Source organism: Miniopterus natalensis, chromosome X, assembly GCF_054644295.1.
Source record: "Miniopterus natalensis isolate mMinNat1 chromosome X, mMinNat1.hap1, whole genome shotgun sequence".
Classification (NCBI taxonomy): domain Eukaryota; kingdom Metazoa; phylum Chordata; class Mammalia; order Chiroptera; family Miniopteridae; genus Miniopterus; species Miniopterus natalensis.
This window is the reverse complement of record NC_142103.1, coordinates 20856818-20876106: the sequence shown is the minus strand read 5'-3', so window position 1 is coordinate 20876106 and position 19289 is coordinate 20856818. Positions and strand designations below refer to the sequence as shown.

Genomic DNA, 19289 nt, shown 5'->3' with positions numbered 1-19289 from the left:
ATACATAAGTATTCCTCATTTACAATAAAGCATCTTTTTACCCCAATTTTTATTTATTTATTTTTATTTATCTTTATTGTTGAAAGTATTACGGATATCTCCCTTTTTTCCCCCTGTTGGTCCCCTCCACCCCATATCCACGCCCCCCCCCCCAGGCCTTCCTCACACTATTGTCTGTGTCCATGGGTTATACATATATGCATATAAATTTTTTTATTAATCTCCCTACCCACTCCCCCACCCCACAGTAAAGCATCTTAGTGATATTTCTGATGTAGACAACTCATGAAGCAGGACATTAGCCTAATTTTACACAACCTAAAGTTTAACAATTAAGCAATTCAGATTAAAGGACATCATAGGTTAGATGGTGTTGCCTATTGAAAAAGTATAAACCCACAACCCAGCTCCAACAAGCATTTTAATATCCAAGAAAGGAAGCAAAGTATACCTGTAAATCAGATCTCCAGGAACTAGAACCATTCTTACTGAGGGAGAGGAACAGGTAATGAGTAAAGGTAGGAAAATGCCTCACATACAATAGCCAGAATGCCAAGGGCTTGTTCACTAAATATTTTGCTCTCAAGTTTATAAAGCTTTCCACTTGCTTTGGAGGCTACTTTTTAAACAATTCAAATTTTAGAAGAGATAAGTCAGGGAGACGTGAAATTTTCTTTACAAAGTTATACTTTAGCACCAATTTTTTTTCTAGAACACACCCATTCCCTGAAGTGCAAAACATCTAAGAGTTAGTAGCACTCTAATACAATGACAACTGACATCCAAGATCAATTAGTGGCAAGCCAGCAGCAAAGTTCCCTCTATTTCACACAAACACAGCTTAGTGTTGAAATCGAGTAACATCTACATCAAGGCTGATCAGCTACATATTAATCATATACTTAGTAGTTTGGGGGCCCTTGAGTTTGTCAAGGGAAGGCTCCATCTTTGCACACAAATAACTGACAACTTCACCCCACCACATACCTATATTCCAGAACCTGGCCAGTAAGAACAAGGACACAACTTTTGGCCTGCCATAAAATGTAAACTGTCCCTGGGTCTCATCCTGTCCGATACCTCCCAGATTGCTTTTATCCTAAGATCCACCTGCAAAATAAATTCAACAACAAGAGGCAGAGCCATCAAGATTCATTTTTTAGCCCGGCAAGCATGGCTCAGCGGTTGAACCTATAATCCAGAAGATCGTGGTTCGATTCCTGGTCAGGGCACATGCCCGGGTTGAGGGCTCAGTCCCCAGCAGGGGACGTGCAGGAAGCAGCCTATCAATGACTCTTTCATCATTGATGCTTCTCTCCCTCTCCTCTCCCTTCCTCTCTCTGAAATCAATAAATAAAATATTTTTTTAAAAGATTAATTTTTTTATCTGAGGGGACCAACATGTAACTGAGCATGGGAAGACAAGGATCATTCTGACTTCAAGATCCTTGGAGTACTTTAGATTATCTGAAATCATTTTCTAACCATTCCTAGATAAAGCCCTGTAAGGGCGGAATTTATATATATTTATCACAGGTCACAGGCCTAAGGCAGGGCTGGTACCTAGTAAGAACTTGGTGGGAAGGTGTTAGCTTATTATATGAATGAGCAAATGGAAACTGCTCCTTGACCTTCGTGATTTTTTATTCTGGAGCCAAAGAAAAGAAGTTGCAGAAAAAAAAATCAAAAGCCATATGCATCAGCATGGCTATAACTAGAAGTAGCAGATGGCACCTTTCTGTTGGAAGACAGTGCAACTGCCAGTTCACCAAAATGGGGAGCCCCCGGTGCCCTTGATTTCCCAGCTCTTCCACTCTCAGGCTACTTGAGGAAACTACACATACCTCTTCCTCCAGCTTTACCACCTTGGCCTGGGCATTGCTCAGGGCCTGGTCTCGGATTTCAATGTGTCGCCTTTGGTCCTCATTGGTGGAACGGGCAGTGGCGAGCTCAGCTTCCAGCTTTTCCTTCTCCCGCAGGCTTTCCTTATCTATAAGGACATGAAATATCAACACTGCCATTCTGCAGCTGGCTCAAAACCTTACCTAAGGACAACTGTCAATCATACCCATTACTAAACATTGTGGAGTTCTTACTCACAGCTAAATGAACCAGGAAACCAAGATCTGGACTCCATCACTGTCTCAACCACTAACTTGCTGGATAAATTAAGAACAGTCACTTAACTGTGTGGCTGTTGAACAGAAGTGATGAGAAAGTAAATATAAAAACTGTTAGGAAAAGTATTACACAAGGGAGAACACACACACATCAGAAGAACAAGTAGGCTTGTCTCCTCAATTTTATCTTCAAATGGTCTTGTATTAGCAAAAACACAATCAAAGCGGCCCCTCCCCCAATTTTCCCATTGTCTCCCCCATGAAAGTATATTAAAATCAATCTAGAAATCGTATTTCATAAAATGCATGAAACCTCAAATCCCACACTTTACTCACTACCAGTTTTTAAACAAGTTCAATCTATAATTGCATTGTATCTACAGATGATAATGACACATGTAGCTATTCTCTGTGCTTTTTTAGATTCTTCCCCTTCTAACTAGGACAGACCTCATACCTGAAACTCAAAGAGCAGTGTTGTTTCTCATTTGGAGATACTCTTCCTCTTGAGACCTTAATATTTAAGTTTGTAGGAGAAACTTTAATAGGGCAGCCTCCCCTTCCTTCCCACTCTGACTTTATATATCTATTCATATGTACCTTGGAAAGAAATGAACATTGACTTGGCCGAATATGGCTCAGCGGTTGAGCATCGGCCTAGGACACAGGAGGTCACTGTTCAATTTCTGGTCAGGGCACAAGCCCAGGATGCAGACTCGATCCCCAGTAGGGGGCGTGCAGGAAGCAGCCGATCAATAATTCTCTTAATGATGTTTCAACTCTCTCTCTCCCTTTCCCTTCCTCTCTCTGAAATCAATAAAGATATTTTTTTTTTAAAAAGAAATGACCATTTTTTGAATAGTTATTGCATACCAAGTATTGTAGGAACTTAACCCTCAGAACAACCACATAAGGAAGGTCTTCTTCTCTTCTCCATTTTGCATATGAAGAAACAGAGACTCAGAGGACTTAAGTAACTTGCACAAGGTCCCACAATCGGTAAAATAAGTAGTAGGGACCATACTTAAGGCCAAAGTGTTCTAAACTCTTTCTAGTGAACCAGACTGACTTCTCCTAGGGCTCAGTTGGTTTGGCCTCTCTACGGTAGCTCGAGCACATACCCCAGAGAGGTTTTTCAAAAGGGCTTTCTTGGCTCCTGCCACAGTTCCAACCAAAAGCAAAGTCCAAAGGCAAAAGAAATTAAAGGGCCACAAATCATGCCCTCTTCCCTGCCTGAGAGGTGGAGTCCACTTTCTCCTTCTGGAACCATTTAACAGTCTTTCACTCTGCTGTTAGTATAGTTTGATCTGCTAAATTACCACATTTTATAAATCAGTAGCAGAGCTACTAAGACATTTTAAATACTAACTCCACATAGAGAACCAGCAGAACCAGGGCAAGAAACCGTACATTTTTCTGTTTTGTTTTGTTTTGTTTTGTCCTGGGAGGCTGCCACCCTTTCCACCAGTTAACTAGATTCCAGAGTAAATGTGACACCAGATAAGCAACTTCACAACAATTTACAGTAGGTACTGATGACACCAGAAAAACCACATTCCTTCCTCTAGGACATACTGATAAAGGAACAGCAGATTCAAGGAAATGAGGAAGAAAAATTCCCAGTTGTTAAGCCAGAGCACGGAGCAGCCATTAAGGGAGGGGGATAGTGCAAGTGGAGATCAAACACACTTGTAAAAGCTCACTGGAAGCTGCGTGGAATGACTTGAAAGGGTCATATGGAGGCCCAGCAAAGATGGGGCCTGACAAGTCCCACCAAGCACTACTCCAGCTGGGAGCCATACTGAGGGAGGCTGGGGGCAGGGGACACCAACTAAGGACATCTGCAGAAGTGGGGGTAGTTCATGTTTCCACTGAACTCACTCTCCCTGTGGACTCAATCCACTGTGTAGTTTTTCTTATTGCCAGTTTTATTGTAGCAATTAGAAAGAATAAGGCATTGTCTCACTGGGTGGAGTCCATTAGGGGTCGATAAAGAAGATTAATTCATTGTCACGGTCTTGGGAGTATCTCCAAAGGAAACACTAGTATAAGGAAGACATAGTTCTGCCCTCCCCCATATCCTCCAACTCTGTAATCAGAGTCCATAGTTCAGGCCATAGCAGTGGTCCCCCTCTAGCTAGCCTTGTAGTCCACCAAGATATAATATGATAATACAAGGTGTTTTAACTAAGGGAGCCCCAGGAACAGGTTAGGTATTGCAAACACTAATCATCAGTCCTGCAAGCTAATCCCATCTCTACCAGAGCCAGCACATGAAGCCTTCAAAAACAAATCCTGTCAACATTAAAGGACCCCAAGGTCACTAAAGTCCTTTTCAGCTAGCCATGACAAAAGCAGGGATGTCAAGGGACTTTTCTGCAGAAAGAGCCATGTGGATATCACTAGATGTTGTGGCAAGCAGCCTTCTTGGCCTAGAAATAAAAGAACAAATTCTCCCAACTTCATGCTTGAACAGGAAAAAATATTTCCTAGATGACATTCACTCTGCCCTGACTTTTCTAGGTTAAACAGAACTGTGTGACCTTTTCCCACACCTCATTGCCATTCACACATTATTACCTGCAGCTAAAGATTGCAGACTTTTTTTTTTACTTTTAATTTAATTTATTTTATTGATTTGAGAGAGAGAGAGAGAGAGACAGCCATGTGAGAGAAATATCAATCAGTTGCCTTCCATACTTTCCCCAATTGGGGATCGAACCTGCAACGTGGGTATGTGTCCTGACCGGAAATTGAACCCACAACCTTTGGTGTACGGACGACACTTCAACCAACTGAGCCACACTAGCCAGAGCTCAGACTTACTTTTTGCAAAGAGCTGAGAGATGGTTTTTCTGGTATCCTCTGTCCCCTCATATTCCTTCTCTGCAAGCTGTTTATTGGCAGTCTCCAGGCGCTCTGTAGAATTCAGACACAATCAACAGAGCCCCATACACAAACTTTCATGCACATGCTGTTGGCCCTCTCAATGCCAACCTTGGGTAAAACAAGCCTGCTTCTTCTTGTGACACAAAAATGGGTGACATGGACATAGGTTTGCAAATGTAGATCCCTAAACAAAACTAGACCCTTGCAGGGGAAGAGGAGTTGAGCACTTAACACTTGCGTTCCATGCTGACAAAATCTAAGTGCAGAATTCTAAATTTCAGCATAGGAATCTATCCCTGAATATGTATCTTTCATTCACCTGGAGAAAAAGCATCAAAGTTATTATAAAGTCTTTAAAATTATGAAATGTCAAAGCTGGAAGGGGACCATAGGCAGCATCTAGTTCCGTTCCCTCAGTTTATAGATAAGATAAGCTAAATCCAAAGACAGAAAACAACATCCCCAAGGTCATCAGTTTTGAAGGTGTTGAAAGTGTTTATTTCTCTCCACCTTCAAAATTATCATGTTAGGGTAAAAATACAAGGAGGTAGTGCTAGAAACAATGAAGGATATCACTATTTCAAGCTTGTACTGCCAAAATACTGGCCTCTGCAAAACCTATTAAAGAAGAGAGGCAGCACCAATTGTGGGGGAAAGGCAGGTGGGTCCAGGAGTCCCAGGATGGGTACCATCTGATGAACACATCAGTTCATCCCACTTTGATTAAGCAAGCTTGGGACCAAGTATTATTGCAGTTACAAAATCCTGACCTGGTCTATGCCTTGCAATTTATTAATCATACTAGAGGGCTGAACAAACTGAAGAGCCTCAACGTATGCTTAACAGGCTGATGCTTCAGAAGTGATTCCCTCACCTCTCAGATCCCTGTTGAAGTCATGCATCCTTCGAATCTCCCCCTCAAGTTTGTTTCTCATGGCTTTTTCCAGGGCTTCTCTTTTGGAGGATGACTTCACAAGGTTTTCATATGCCTCTGAGACACGCTGGATTTCTGTCTCCACCTGAAAAGAAAAAAAAAGAAAGATAGTGGGGATGGTTGAATCTTGATGGGAAAGATGGTAGGAAAAAACGGACGTGCAAATTCTTAATGACAGTTTAGCCCAGGGCTTTTTAGATCGCCAGGAGGCATAACACAGATAAGAAAAGTTTCCCAGAAGGACTTCTAAATTCACCTTAAAGCTCAGTAATTATCTCTCTGGCTCAGGACAGTTTCTCAGGTTAAAAAAAAGTACAGTTTCTGCCTTCAGAGAAGGTAGTAGGAGAGAATAAATTTCGTAAGTATAGTTATAAATGATTTTCCTATCTGAGTAAGAACTTTTTAATTTTGAAAATAATAATGTATATGTATTTAGATAATGTTATTCTAGAGTGCTCAAAGGGCTTTCTCATGTTTATTTCAATTTGCCATGATATCTGCCTTCACAAGGATATTTCTCCTCATTTTAGCAGAGAAAAGAGATAAATTGCCTTTTCCAACATCAAGTTAGTGGCAGAAGCAAACCGTAAAAACTCTAAGCCTCAGACTCATGTAGTAGTTCAGTTAAGTTTAACAAATATTTACCAAGGGCCAAATATTTACAAAAACTCTTTAAGGGACTATGGGGTATATAAATATGAGTGAGGACATTATCACTGACCTCGAGGAGATTTTGAGCAAACCAAGTAAAAGAATATAGGGAAAGAGGCATTATTAAGAAAAATAAGAGTAGTCCTATTAAGTGCAGGGGAGGAAGAGGTTATTCCTGGTTGGGGATGAAGGGAGAGGAGGACAATTTCAGGGAGGTGGTGGCATTTAGAGTCAGATCCTAAAAGCTGGATCAGATTTCAATGAGCACAGGTGAGTGGAAGGGTATTCTATCCTGAGTTTGCAAATGCATTCCCAGAATGACCAGTAGTCCTATTTGGCTGGACACTATGGGGTACACAGGGGAAAGCTAATGAGATCTGGCTGCAAAGATAGAGTGGAGTCAGATCATAAAAAGGCTTCAATGCCAGGCAATTGGACTTGATCCCATAGTCAGTGGGAAATGAGTACAGATTTTGAAACAGAAATTCATGATCAGAGTTGTGTTTCATGACACATCTGCAAATCTGGTAAAACGGAAAAAACACCACCACAAGACATCAAATGGAAAGGGTTTTGCCCCAATCAGCCCAAAACAGGAAGAAAATAAGAAATTAGACTCCAGAGTCTTTCTGTAACCATTATAGCTCCATTGCACATATAATAACCGCAGAGCTATTTGCATATAATTTGAATAAGACAAATAAACCCCACAGACTATTAAGCAAATTCCCAATTAAATTTGATTCTTGCAACCATTCTGCATTCCCTCTCAGTTTTTCACTATCCTCCTTAACAAACAAACCTCAGGGTGCTTCAGGGGCAAAAGTAGGAGTCTGGTAGCGTGGGGGAAAGGTGTGGTTAAACAACTCAGATTCCACCTGCCCCAGCTCCAAAATTATGCCTGATGCAAGGACTGCCTGCAAACAAATGAGGCTTACACCACAGAAAAGAGCAGACTTGAGAATGTTTTTCTCCTTGCAGATGGCACCAAGATAGCAGCACAGAAGGGGGAAACTGGTGAATGGAATTTAGAGACATGATCTGCAAGGCTTGAGCCTGATAAAGCTTCTGCGTGAAATTCAAGTGCTGAGTAGAGAAAATAAACATTTCCATTTGAAAGAGCAGCTTGGTGTTGGTCTGCTCTGGGCAGCCCTTAGAAGACAAGGCTTTCCAGCTCTGCACAGAATGCCACACCTGGAAGGCAGTCCCTCTACTCAAGTTGTTCAGAGTACTATTTCAAGATCTTGTACCAATCCTTTCCCTACCCCCCTGTGTAGACACTGTACCCTCCAAAAGGGCAAGTTGCACACCCGTAAACAGAACCTTCCAGGAAAAGAAGTCATGGGAGGGCACATCCACTAGTTTTGTCTGCTCAGTGGTGGCAGCAGGGGAGAGGGAGAGTGGGGGGTGAGTTTCCAGACTTTTTCTGTCTACTTCGACTGCTCATAAGCCTTGGGCCTCCTAATTTGTTCTGACACCAGCTGGTATCTCCCACTTTCCTTTTCCTCTTCTACCTCACCTGTGCCTCTCACCCACTGCAGCACTGGTTTGGTCTTCCCTTCCCCCAACACTCGAGCTGAGCCACCCTGAGCAGAGTTTAGGGAAGGGTATCAACTGTTAGACCTAATCAGTCAAACTGGACCAGTTGGCCTCTAGTGTGTGAATATGATCCACTTAGCGAACCATTGTGATGGGGGGTAGAGTTAAATAGATGGAGAAAAAATTTAAATGGAGAGGGGGCAAAGTCAGGGAGAAACAGTTCTCACTCAACCCCAACAACCCCATCCTGATTTGGGAACTTTTGGGGGAAATGTTTTTACTACATGAAAATACTTAGCAGACAGTATGTCCTCTCTCCTTTAGGACCCAGATTTGGGGTTTACAAATTCTCAGCTTCATTCAGGCCCCTTAAATTTCCACTTGCGGGTGTCTCCTAAGGACAGAGCTGCTGAACAATACCAGGCAACCTCCCCTCCCTCCCCCACCTTCACCCGCACCTCCCTGAACAGTTTGCATTGTCTGGAGATCAAACCACAGGAGCTCTACAATGACAAAAGCTGCAAAGAGGCTGCCAAAGGCATAACCCTATTCACAGACAGCCACTGGAAGCCAAGAGCTAAGGTTCCTAGCTTAGAGCACTCAAGAGCTCAAGTCCCAGCTGCAGGAGACAAGAAGGGCCCAGGGAAGAATGTGAACTGGGGGGGGGTACATTCCTTTTTCTACTTCCTCAGCCTAGGGCTGTCACCTGTCACCCAGCTGTGGTGCTAAGCCCCTCCTGCACCCCTCCACACACACACCAGAGAGAGCAGATGTTGAATTTGAGTTGTAGGGAAGGACCAAAGCAAAGAGGAGGATAAGGAAGTGGGTGTTGAAAAACTGTCACCATGGGAACTCCCACTTGGAAAAGTGCTCTAAGCCTTTTCCAGAACAAGGTAGGGTAGTATCTAATTTCAATGGTGAGATTTTTCTAGAAACTATGATTTTATATCTAGAATTCAAATTCAGTATTTGGGAAAATATAATCAAGACAGAAAGTCTTTATGCTGGCAGGTCTTCACTTCCACAGACATCACCATTGTTCTTGACCTTATGAAGAAGTTTCTCGACCTATCAGGATCCTAAAACAATCACTCAAGTTTTCTTAAGGCTATGGTGTCTGGGAAAACTGTATAAATATGTTTTTCTCTTCCTCACATAAATATAAAATGTTACTTCTCCTAGAAAAAAAGGTAGAGGCTTTTTCCAAAGTTTGATCCAGATCTAACCTTCAGATATAAGAATCCTGAAGGCCTGCCCATAAGTCAAGCAGGTATCCACAAATGGAAACTTTTCCATCCATGTTAAACATGCAAGATATATAGGAGACTCTAATATCCCAACATGGGAGCCTCACCTTCTGCAGTCTTGCCACCTTCTCGTAGCATCCTTCCAACTCCTGTCGCAAGTTCCGGTTCTCATCTGAGAGGATCTCAACCATCTGCTGGGCTCTGGAAACAATGGCAAAAGGATCTGCTGGCATTGGCTGATAAGAAGCAGAAGACTGCTGAGCCCTAGGCATAGCTGAATAGGCTTCTCCTGGCTGCTGCTGCTGGTGATGGTGGTGGTGGTGTTGCTGTTGCTGCTGACTCAGGCCCGGCTGGGTGAGACGGTAATGATCACCCTGGTAAGCCTGATTAGGAAGGAAATGCTGCTGCGGCCTAGGCAGGTGAGCTGAGTGGTCTCCTTGGTTTGGGACTAGGGGATGTTGAGCAGGAGATAATCTAGTGGATGGTGGAGACTGCAGCAAAGACAAAGAACCTCCAGATGTGAGGGACGAAGTAGGGCTGTGAAGCTGAGAGTTCCTGGTAGACAATGGCAATGAGATGTCCTGTGTTGGCCTGTAAAACATGGAGGGCATGCTAAGGTTAAGCTCTCTCTGAAGGCACTGGGGGAGAAGGGCACAAGAAAGTGAGGTGAAGAGGCCTCCAGTACCCCCAGAACACCTGCAAGCTGAGGAGCAGGCAGTGTTAGACTAGGGGATCTCTGCAAAAGACCTCCACAGTCCTTTCTACGCCTGGCTTTCTGTGACTGCCTGACAGACAGAGATGTCATCCTGTGGAGGATTAAACCAGATGATCTCAAAGGTTGCTTTGTGAAAACTAAAGTGATGTATGCCTATACAGTTGGTGCTCAAGTCAAAGCACTTTAAATGAGTCTTCTACAAGGTACTTTTTCACCTCATTTTAAACTAAATCTTTTCTGACAATCTATATGTGGCCTGGCACATGTAAAGGTCAAATTTAGAAAATATGTTCCACTTGCCCAGAAGGAAATAGTGATGAGCAGTCTAAGCCACCCCTCATCTTTCTATCTGCAACTCTCTTTGATAATACATATATTCACAAAAAATTACTTGAGGATATGTAGATACTTTTTAGAGATACCAAATAATTGTTATTGATTACAGTTATTAATAACTGACTGATGCCTATTAGTAGTAATAATGCCATGTCTTGGGGCGGATTATAGGTAACACTATTATGCGATTTTTGATGTACTGAATCACAAAATGTAAGGACTGGAAAGGTCTCAGTTACAAAATTTAGTCCAACTCTGTCATTTGAGGTCCAGAAAGGGGAAGCGATATGCCAAATATTACAGAGTGAGTTAGTGGCAGTGCCCGGGTGTAGAACCCTTGTTTCCCAATTCCCATGTCCAGGCTCTATCCACTCCATAATATATTGATTTCCACACACTGATGCTCAGATTCCCAGCCTATTGCTTACAGAAAGTTCCGGAAAAAGACCTTTGGTACATTGTTTAATGTTGCTCTACAATTTTTTCCTAAAACCAGACTATTGGCCATTAAGAGAAACAATCAGAATATGTGAATGGGTTACTTCCACCATCACCACTACAAGGAAGAATATATGTCAATATACACTAAAGACAAAAAGCTTATACACCCCATCCCCAATGAACTTCATATACTCCAACATCCTATAGATGCTTATCCTATAGTTGATATTTCTCAGTCCAAGGAAAACAGATGGCTAAGAGTATGGGATTTTGATCCAACAGAGTTTAGAGATCTTTTCTAGTGCTTACTAGCTGTAAAACATTGCTTAAGTTACTTTATCTGCAAGAGCCTGTTTCATTCCTGAGGTTGCAAATTAATTTAAAAAATACTGGGCTCTTCTCATTTTGGAGCTCAATAGGAATTGCAGAGAGTCTCTTATCTACCTCCCAGTGAGATAGGTTGACCCTGTTAGTGATTTTACTTATGGGATATCCATTTAATCTTCCCACTAAATTGCATAAAATTTCGTGGTGGAACTGGGACAAATCGCCAGGAGCAATTAACTTTTAACTGGTATTCCAGATGCTAAAGTACATCCTTCCCACACACTTTCAAGTTATCATTACTGTTCATTTATATAGCCCAACAAGCGATCCTCACTATTAGGGATTTTTACTGCTACAAAATCACTGCAAACATGTGCTCACGGATACCCAATTACCTGATGTTCATCAGAGCCCTGAAACCTGCTCCAGCCCTAGTTTCTGTCTCTCAGCCCCATCAAAGCCTCTGGTGTACCCACATCCTTCCAATTCCATACATATGTCACTATAAACAATAACTGAATATTGACAAGGGTATGAGAACTATTTGAGGATAGAAGAAATATCCACATATTCTGATTCCACGGTTCTCATGATTACAACTGGAAAGTTACTACCTTTACATAACCTTTCTTCTTCCAAGACTCAAAGCACTCCTCCAATCAAAAGCTTGGGAGCTGTTTACAAACTTATTTGGGAAAGAGTCTTTTCCCATTTTCCATACTGTGGATCTGCAGTTTCCTCAGAGGTAAAATTGACTATGTCTTCTTCTTCCTCTTTGAGTAAAAGCTATTATTATATATATCCCTAGAATTAAATTTTTATTTTGGTTTATCATCTTAGATTTTATTTTTATATACTTATAAATCACACATTATAGTAATATAATTTTTTAATTTAGTTTTTTTTTTAAATAGGTTTAATCTTTATTGTTGAAAGTATTACAGATGTCCCTCACCCACATTAAATTTAATGCCTGGGTTTTGTTGGTGCTTTTGGATATTCTGGGTAGAAAAGACTGGCTTGCATTTCATGTTCTCCAATCCAGCTCTCAAAATTTAAGGGAAAAACGATCATATTAACCTTCATCCTCATTGCCAGAATTTGGAAACCCAAGGCCTGGGATGTGTTCCATTTTAAAGACTGAATGCCCAGTTCTGAACTGGGCTTCCTCTCCCCAGCTCCCCTGAGCCCCATAAGCAATCCAGGGCTCTCCTTCAAACAGACTGGCCACTGGTCTCCCTCCTGCCAGGAGGTTGAAAGGCCCCTCCATGCCCTGAACAGCTCTTGGCCTCCTGGGGACCTTGGGAAAGAGAAGACTTACAAGGTCTGTGAAAAGAGGTCACCAAAGTCAAATAAGCCCGGGCCTGCAGTGGCCCTGGCCATGACTCTGGGTACTGCCTAAGAGATAAGGGGAGACAAGGCAGCTGCCCCTCAGGTTCCCCAGGCTGGAAAAGGGAGGTTTCAGTGCACCGTGATGTTGGGAAAACCAAGGCAGTCCGTCTCTGGCAGGTTTGCAAACATGAAGCAAGGCTTGGGCAGTCACAAAGAGAGAGAAAGCCCTCCAGCCAAAGAACTCCATCTGGGCTCCAGCATCCACCCACCACATAAAAAAAGCAAGACAGTATTAACACTGTCGTGAAGTTCCCACTGAGAGGAGGGGGCTGAGAAAAGACAGGGGTAGGGGAGAGCTGGGGGGATGTCATAGGAAGCAAAAATATACTTAAGATTAAATAATAAGAGCAATAACAATAACAAAGGTGGCAGCCAGGTGAGCGGCACACTGCCCAGCATTGCAGCATGAATCGATGGTCACTGACATATTAACCAGGAACAAGCTGTCAGCAGACAATAGAATCACATGATCCCATGGAAGCCCTGGCCTGCATCCGTGCCCCTTCCCCCCCTTCATTCTGCCCCTTCCTAAGACAAACTGGGTCCCTAGTGCTCTGTGGAAAAGGGGAAAGAGCATAAATGCAGAACAGAGGCCAGTGGCCAAAATCAGCATCTCCCCAAATCAGGCAGAACTCCCTCCCAGAGACAGACAGCTAGTGAAGACACAAAGGAAAAGCAGAAACCGGTCCACTGAGTTGACATACCACCTTCCACCCTGCTACCTCACTGATGAAGCTCTTCTCCTCCCCAGCCACACATCCACCCACTCCCGTCCACACACACTACACACTCCTGGTCCACATGTGTGCAAGCCCACATACTCACACTCTCACCAGAGCAGGTGCCGACAGCCTGGAACTCAATTTATTTTCCCCACAGACACAGTGCCTTTCCCAGGTTCTGTGATGGTGAATCTGTGAATCATGGAGAAGGCTGCAAATTCTTGATTGTTTCTTTTGCACAACCAGCTCTGCTCTGAACTACAGAGTTAGGTCACCCTTAGATTCCACTAAACAAGGATTTCAAGAAACATCAGATCTGGGCATGATTTCAACAATTGAAAGGAGGTGGCTGCTTTACAAACAGAGAAGATTCAATTTTTAAAAGCAGTTGATAAATGTATAAACCCCCAAATGCAGAAAAGGCTCAACACTTAAAAAGACAAAGATTCAGAAAATTTTTAATTCTTCACATGGCTTGGCTTTTTCTCCATCTGGAGTTCTGGGCATTCAGGATTATTTATTTTTTAAGTGGGGAGGAGGGGATAGGGGAGATGAAGTAATAAAAATATTGTTTATAACGTTTTGTTCATTTTCACAACAAATCTCTAGCACTTCACTGCACCTTGAAAGGCAAACAAAGGTTTTTTGAACAACAATTTGTTGAGCTTGCCTTGCATCCCTATCTGTGATTTGTGGATTAAGAACTAGGAATGTCGCCTTCTAATTGTTTAGTGGTAGCAGCAGTTCCTTGGAAAGGTACTCACAAACTGTTAAAGCAAATAAAGAGGACAAATGTGTCACCACTTAAAAGCTATACTTCAGGAAAGCAATTCAACTACCTCCCCTTGTCAGTAATTTGTCAATAGGTTGCACTCCCTGTCCCATGCCCTGCAAATATTTTAGTGCCGGAATTTTTCTGATGCAGACCCAAACTTCACACAAAGCATCTTTTAAATTTCATTATTCATCGAGCCTATCAAGCACCCTGTTCCTCTCCTATAGAGAAAACGAAAAAAACGGCAGAATAAACCTGTGTATTAAAATACTGCTCAAGAGAGGGCAATCAGCGTGAGCTCTACTGCCTTTGGGGACAGGAAGATAGAACCACAGATAATGTAGGAGGGAGGGGAAAATACAAGTATCTTCCATAAAACAGATACAGCTAAATTTCTCTGCTGGTTTGATCAGTATTGGAGGGGAAAAAAAAATCTCTCTTTGGGTTTCTTATTATTTATTTAGGCAGATCAAAGGACTTTTCCATCTAGCTTCAAACACTGTGGGAACCATTTCAGATCACGAACAATACTGGTGAATGAGTTCTGAAAATAGCTTTCCTGGGAAGGCAGGCCATGTGCTGAGTGGGGCTTTGGATTCTGCTCCACACCCCAGCTAACACACTCCCCTCCCTCAAGGCAACAGACATCAGCCCATCCACATATCGTAGGGAGTCCCACAGACTCTTCCATACTAATGGGAAGAACAAAACAAAAAACCCAGCTTCATTGACATTTTGTTGGCTTGGATGGGTTTCCACTAAGCTAAGCAGGCCAACAGACCAACCCCTCCCTGGGTCTTCCGCTTCACTGGGCAGATGGGAATTGGGTTCTTGATCTCATTTAAACCGGAAGGGCCCTGTCCGTTACCCCATTTCCTGTTCCAAGCCACTTATCAGAACTTGGGCTCCTGCCTTTTGAAAGCTGCACAGAGGATTTAAGGGAAAAAAAATCCTGAACTGGCAAAGTTAGGGGTGGAGCCCAACGTGAATTGTCTCTGGCTAAAAAAAATGGACCTGGAAGGGGAAAATGAAATAGCAGGAAATGCCAGGTGCATTCTCTTACCTTACCTCTACTCCACCCCCTGACTGCCTTGTCTCCTGAGTCACCCAATGAAGAACTTCAGCCAAGAGGCTTTTTCCCAAAGGAATGAGAAGGAGGCAGGAGGCAAAGAATTAGACATCAAAGAGATCACAGGCCTAGTCTAGGGGCCCTTATGGAAAAGGCCACTCTAGGTCCAGGCACTTCAAACCTCACGGACACCCAGAATTACCCATGGTGACAGGGCAGGAATACCATATAACTTCCATCACTGTTACCCATGGTTGAAACCCTCCCTCTGCCCCATATGCTGAAAATCTACTAATCAGGGACATGGTCCCAACAGGAACAATAGGAGCAATGAACTGAGTAATGGAATCATAAGGTCTGATTGATACAGTGGGCCCTGGAATAAATCAGTATACACAGGTGGGCAAAAGTAAGTTTACAGTTGTAATACAAATAAATAATACAATAACTAAGAAATAATAGTACAAGAATAAACTCTGTTTCACGTACTCACAGCTGTAAATCTACTTTTGTCCACCTGTGTATTTAGGAAGAACTGAATATATGAAACAGTACTCCTGAACTAATGGCCAGTGATACAAAAGTCATGGGTGTATTTTGCCTTCTACATTTTAGCATCTGACCAAAACTTCTATATAATATGACATGAATTTAAATTAGACGTTTACAAATGCAACAGGCAACTAACAAAGTTTCTATGGAATGAAGATGAAGCAATCTAGACTTCATAAACTGAAAGGAAGTAGAAGGCAAGTTACATTCTGAACCTGCATATATATAGTTCCCCCACAGTAATATGTCAGTGTTTGTTTAGTGTCCAAAAGAATCACAGTAATTCTGCAGAAAGATGTGTTCATGAAAATAGTGATGAGAGTTTTGCAGAGGGGAAGAAGTAGAAGTGATAGGATACTCCAGACTAAAGTCCAAGAAAATTTGCTTCTGCTCCTAAAGGAAGGGCTTAAAACTCACAAGATGGAACACTGACCCTTCTTTCAATATCCTGGGAGACAGGACAGCAAATAGCTTCTAAAACCAAGACTTGTGCTCCTGTTCACCCACTAGGCAGTTGAGGCCATACTCAACCTATAAACTTCAGGGAATGTTCATACAGTGCTAATTATGGCTAGAAATTCAGGTTGGAAGGAAATTTACTATGTCAGGGGCCAGCCATGCATTGAAGAGTCTGCTATACCAATCACCTGCCCATTCCTTCCCTTAAGATTCCCAACACACAGCAGAAGCTGGTTGGGGAGGAGGTCAGAAAATTATAGAAAGGGAACTCTCTTACCTGGCTGCTCCATACTCAGGGGGATGCTGATACCTCATCAGTTGCCCCTCTGTTCTCCCTGGCTGGTTCAGACGATGCTCACTATAGAAGTACCCTGGCTCTTGGGGCTTGCACACTACAGACTGGGGTGGCATGCCCTTGAAGGGATACTCTGGCGGGGGGCCACGGTGTTCCATGCCCTTCAGGCTATGCTGGCTGGGAGGTGGCCCTTGGGCCTTGTAGAATTCACTGGAACTTGTGGGATTCTTGTAGAGGTCATTGGGTTGTGGTGGGGAGAGGGGAGCACTGGTAACAGGTGGATGGGCCTTAACTCCACTGGTGGCCAGTGACATCTGCATTAGTCGTTCACTCAAAGAGCGGACATGTCCTTGCTTAAGGTCTCTGAGTCCCTCATCCTGGTGCATCTTCCCAGGATTGAGCCGCTGAACTGATGGGCGTCCTTCAGTCCTCATCTTCTGGTTGGTGACTCCAGTGACATAGAAGGCAGCTCCAACACTGGCATGCTGTTGGCCTCGAAAGTACTGGGACTGGACTTTGGCTTCTTCATAGGTTGGGAGTTCCTCATTATTCTGCATTCGAGGGGAAAGCTGTTTCTCCATGATGATATTTTCTGACTGGATTTCCTGCCCTTGGGGTTCTTGTCTAGCGGCATGTGCCACAAGCTGTTGGTGGTGGTCTTGGGCACTCAACACATCATTCTGAGGACCTGGGTTCCCACTGCCACTGGGGAAAGGAGGGACATTCCCTGTGGCTTGTTGGTGTATGGCAAGCAGGTTGCGATTCTCATTAGGATTGCCATAGCGAAGCTGCTCTTGTAGCAGACGCTGCAACACCGTGGTTCCTCCACTTGGCTGTTCTTCAGAATTTCTCATCTCTATTGCTGGTGGTGCCTTGTGAAGAGAGAGAGAAATTGGGCACTTGGGCTGCCCTTGACCTAGGAAGGGGAAACAGGAAGCTTAACACCCAGTTGATGGATAAATCATTCCTCTAAAGGGAAAGAAAATGGGTATTTGGGGTGATGATTCCACTGGAGATACAAAGTATAGAATTGAATCTAGAATTAATATATTAATTGTTGGTGACTCCTGACTCTAGCTTTGACATGATGAGGAACTTGGAGGCATAAGAGCTCTCTGTTTCCTCTTTCACTTTTAGCATGGGTTAAATATTTAATCTTGACTTAACTCCGAAGAGGACTTGGCAAACCTAGAGCAGTCAAGTAGAGTGGTCAGAGAGGGTAATTTTCCTAGGTCCTTACTTATAAGGTTCATCTCTCTGTATTCTGTTTAAATGAAAAATCCAACTCTTATAGCTGTGGCAGTAGGGGCAGGACAGTGGGGAGAAGTTACCCCATAGACAGGATCTGTACAGCAGTTCAGCATGTGAAGGGAGTTATAAAACGCCAAATAATAAGTAAAATAAATAAGAGGTGAAAACAGCTTGGCTTGCACCAGATAGAAATGATCCCTGCTCGATGTAAATCATTTTCTGTGATCTCATAAAACTCTGAAACATTTTTTTTTTTTAAGGAATCCTTTTTGTGTTGTCCATTTTGGATGCTTCCTGGCTTAGTAAGAGAAGGGCTTGGTATAATTGTTATTGACAAAGTTTCTCTTTCAGCCATCCAGGAATTGTCTTTGAGATTTTGTTGTTTCTGTTGTTGGGTGAGAGGAACTTAAAGGGAAAACTCTCTTTCATTTGAAGTGTGTCTCTGACAGCATTTAGGAATTGAAAAAATAAAAAGGTCATCCTTCTGGAAAGGGCATAATTATAATATACCCCACCACCACTAATTCTTCTTAAGGAAGTAATATGAATTGAGTGAAACTGGTATCAGTAGTAAAACAACTCAAGATTCAAATTCTAAGCATGCCATGGTTATACAGGGTAACCTAAATAACTGATTCCTCTTTTCTTGTCTTCTGTTCCCCTACCTAAAAAATAGTATAGGTGACCTCCCGTTTTGTTTCTCCCTCTGCACAGTATAATAGTACAAACAAACTCATTACAGGCTCAAAAAATCTTTGGAAAGATTTTTTTGTACACCTTATGTACTGCAATTTAATATTAATACTCAATAATGAAACTTTCACTTTAAGGATCTTAAATAGTGTTGGATAATGGACATAATGTCACACATAAAGTTACAATAAAGGTTAACCTACCCCACCCTTGGGTTCCTAGATGACAGCTCTGGAATCCTGGTTACAAGGCCCTGATTTCTATATTAAATAGCCCCCAGTCTCTCTGGAAACATGACCTCCTTTCCTTTAGCCTTACAAGGAGTGACTCAGAAGATGTGTATGGTAGGTAGAGAATGTTCATCTTCTCTCCTTTCGCACTTTTTGCATGATTACTGCTACCTGGTTTCCAATTATTGTATAGAGTAGTTAACCTTCCCAAGGCTCTTTTTAAATCTCATTAATCATATTTTTGGGGAAGAGCACACCAAGGTGCTGAGCAACCTGTTCTCAAGTTCCTTTCCTCCCCCCCTCCTCCTTCCCTCCCTCCCTCCCTCCCTCCCTCCCTCCCTCCCAGTGACCCGCTGAGACTCCTGTATTTAAACTGTTAGATTGGGATTTTATATAAATCTCTTGGTGCCTGAAACTGGAAAGATGACTACCAAACTACTTTTTTTTTTCCCCTCAAAGAAATGGAAACAGGAGCATGTATGGTTACAAGAAAATCACTTAAAAACCCCTCCTGCAAGGCAAGGAAATGCACACAGTGAGCTGCCCCAGGCCCTGAAGAGCAAGTACACCACCCCCTCCCATTGCACACCCACCCCACCCTGCACACACACAGGCTCGCACGCACACACACAGGCACACATACACACCGATG

At 42.8% G+C, this 19289-nt stretch overlaps 1 protein-coding gene across 2 annotated transcripts in view; it reads right to left on the bottom strand.

Moving 5' to 3' along the window:
* AMOT (angiomotin) overlaps window positions 1-19289 on the bottom strand; it is a 62521-nt gene that overhangs the window by 28045 nt on the left and 15187 nt on the right. For both annotated transcript variants that reach the window (XM_016198031.2, XM_016198026.2), the window contains 5 exons: window positions 16446-17379; window positions 9488-9971; window positions 5884-6028; window positions 4947-5039; window positions 1845-1990 (listed from right to left, as the gene is read on the bottom strand). In XM_016198031.2, the coding sequence (XP_016053517.2) occupies window positions 1845-1990; window positions 4947-5039; window positions 5884-6028; window positions 9488-9971; window positions 16446-17317 (1740 nt within the window). In that variant the 5' untranslated portion in view covers window positions 17318-17379. The remainder of the gene's footprint in view (window positions 1-1844; window positions 1991-4946; window positions 5040-5883; window positions 6029-9487; window positions 9972-16445; window positions 17380-19289) is intronic.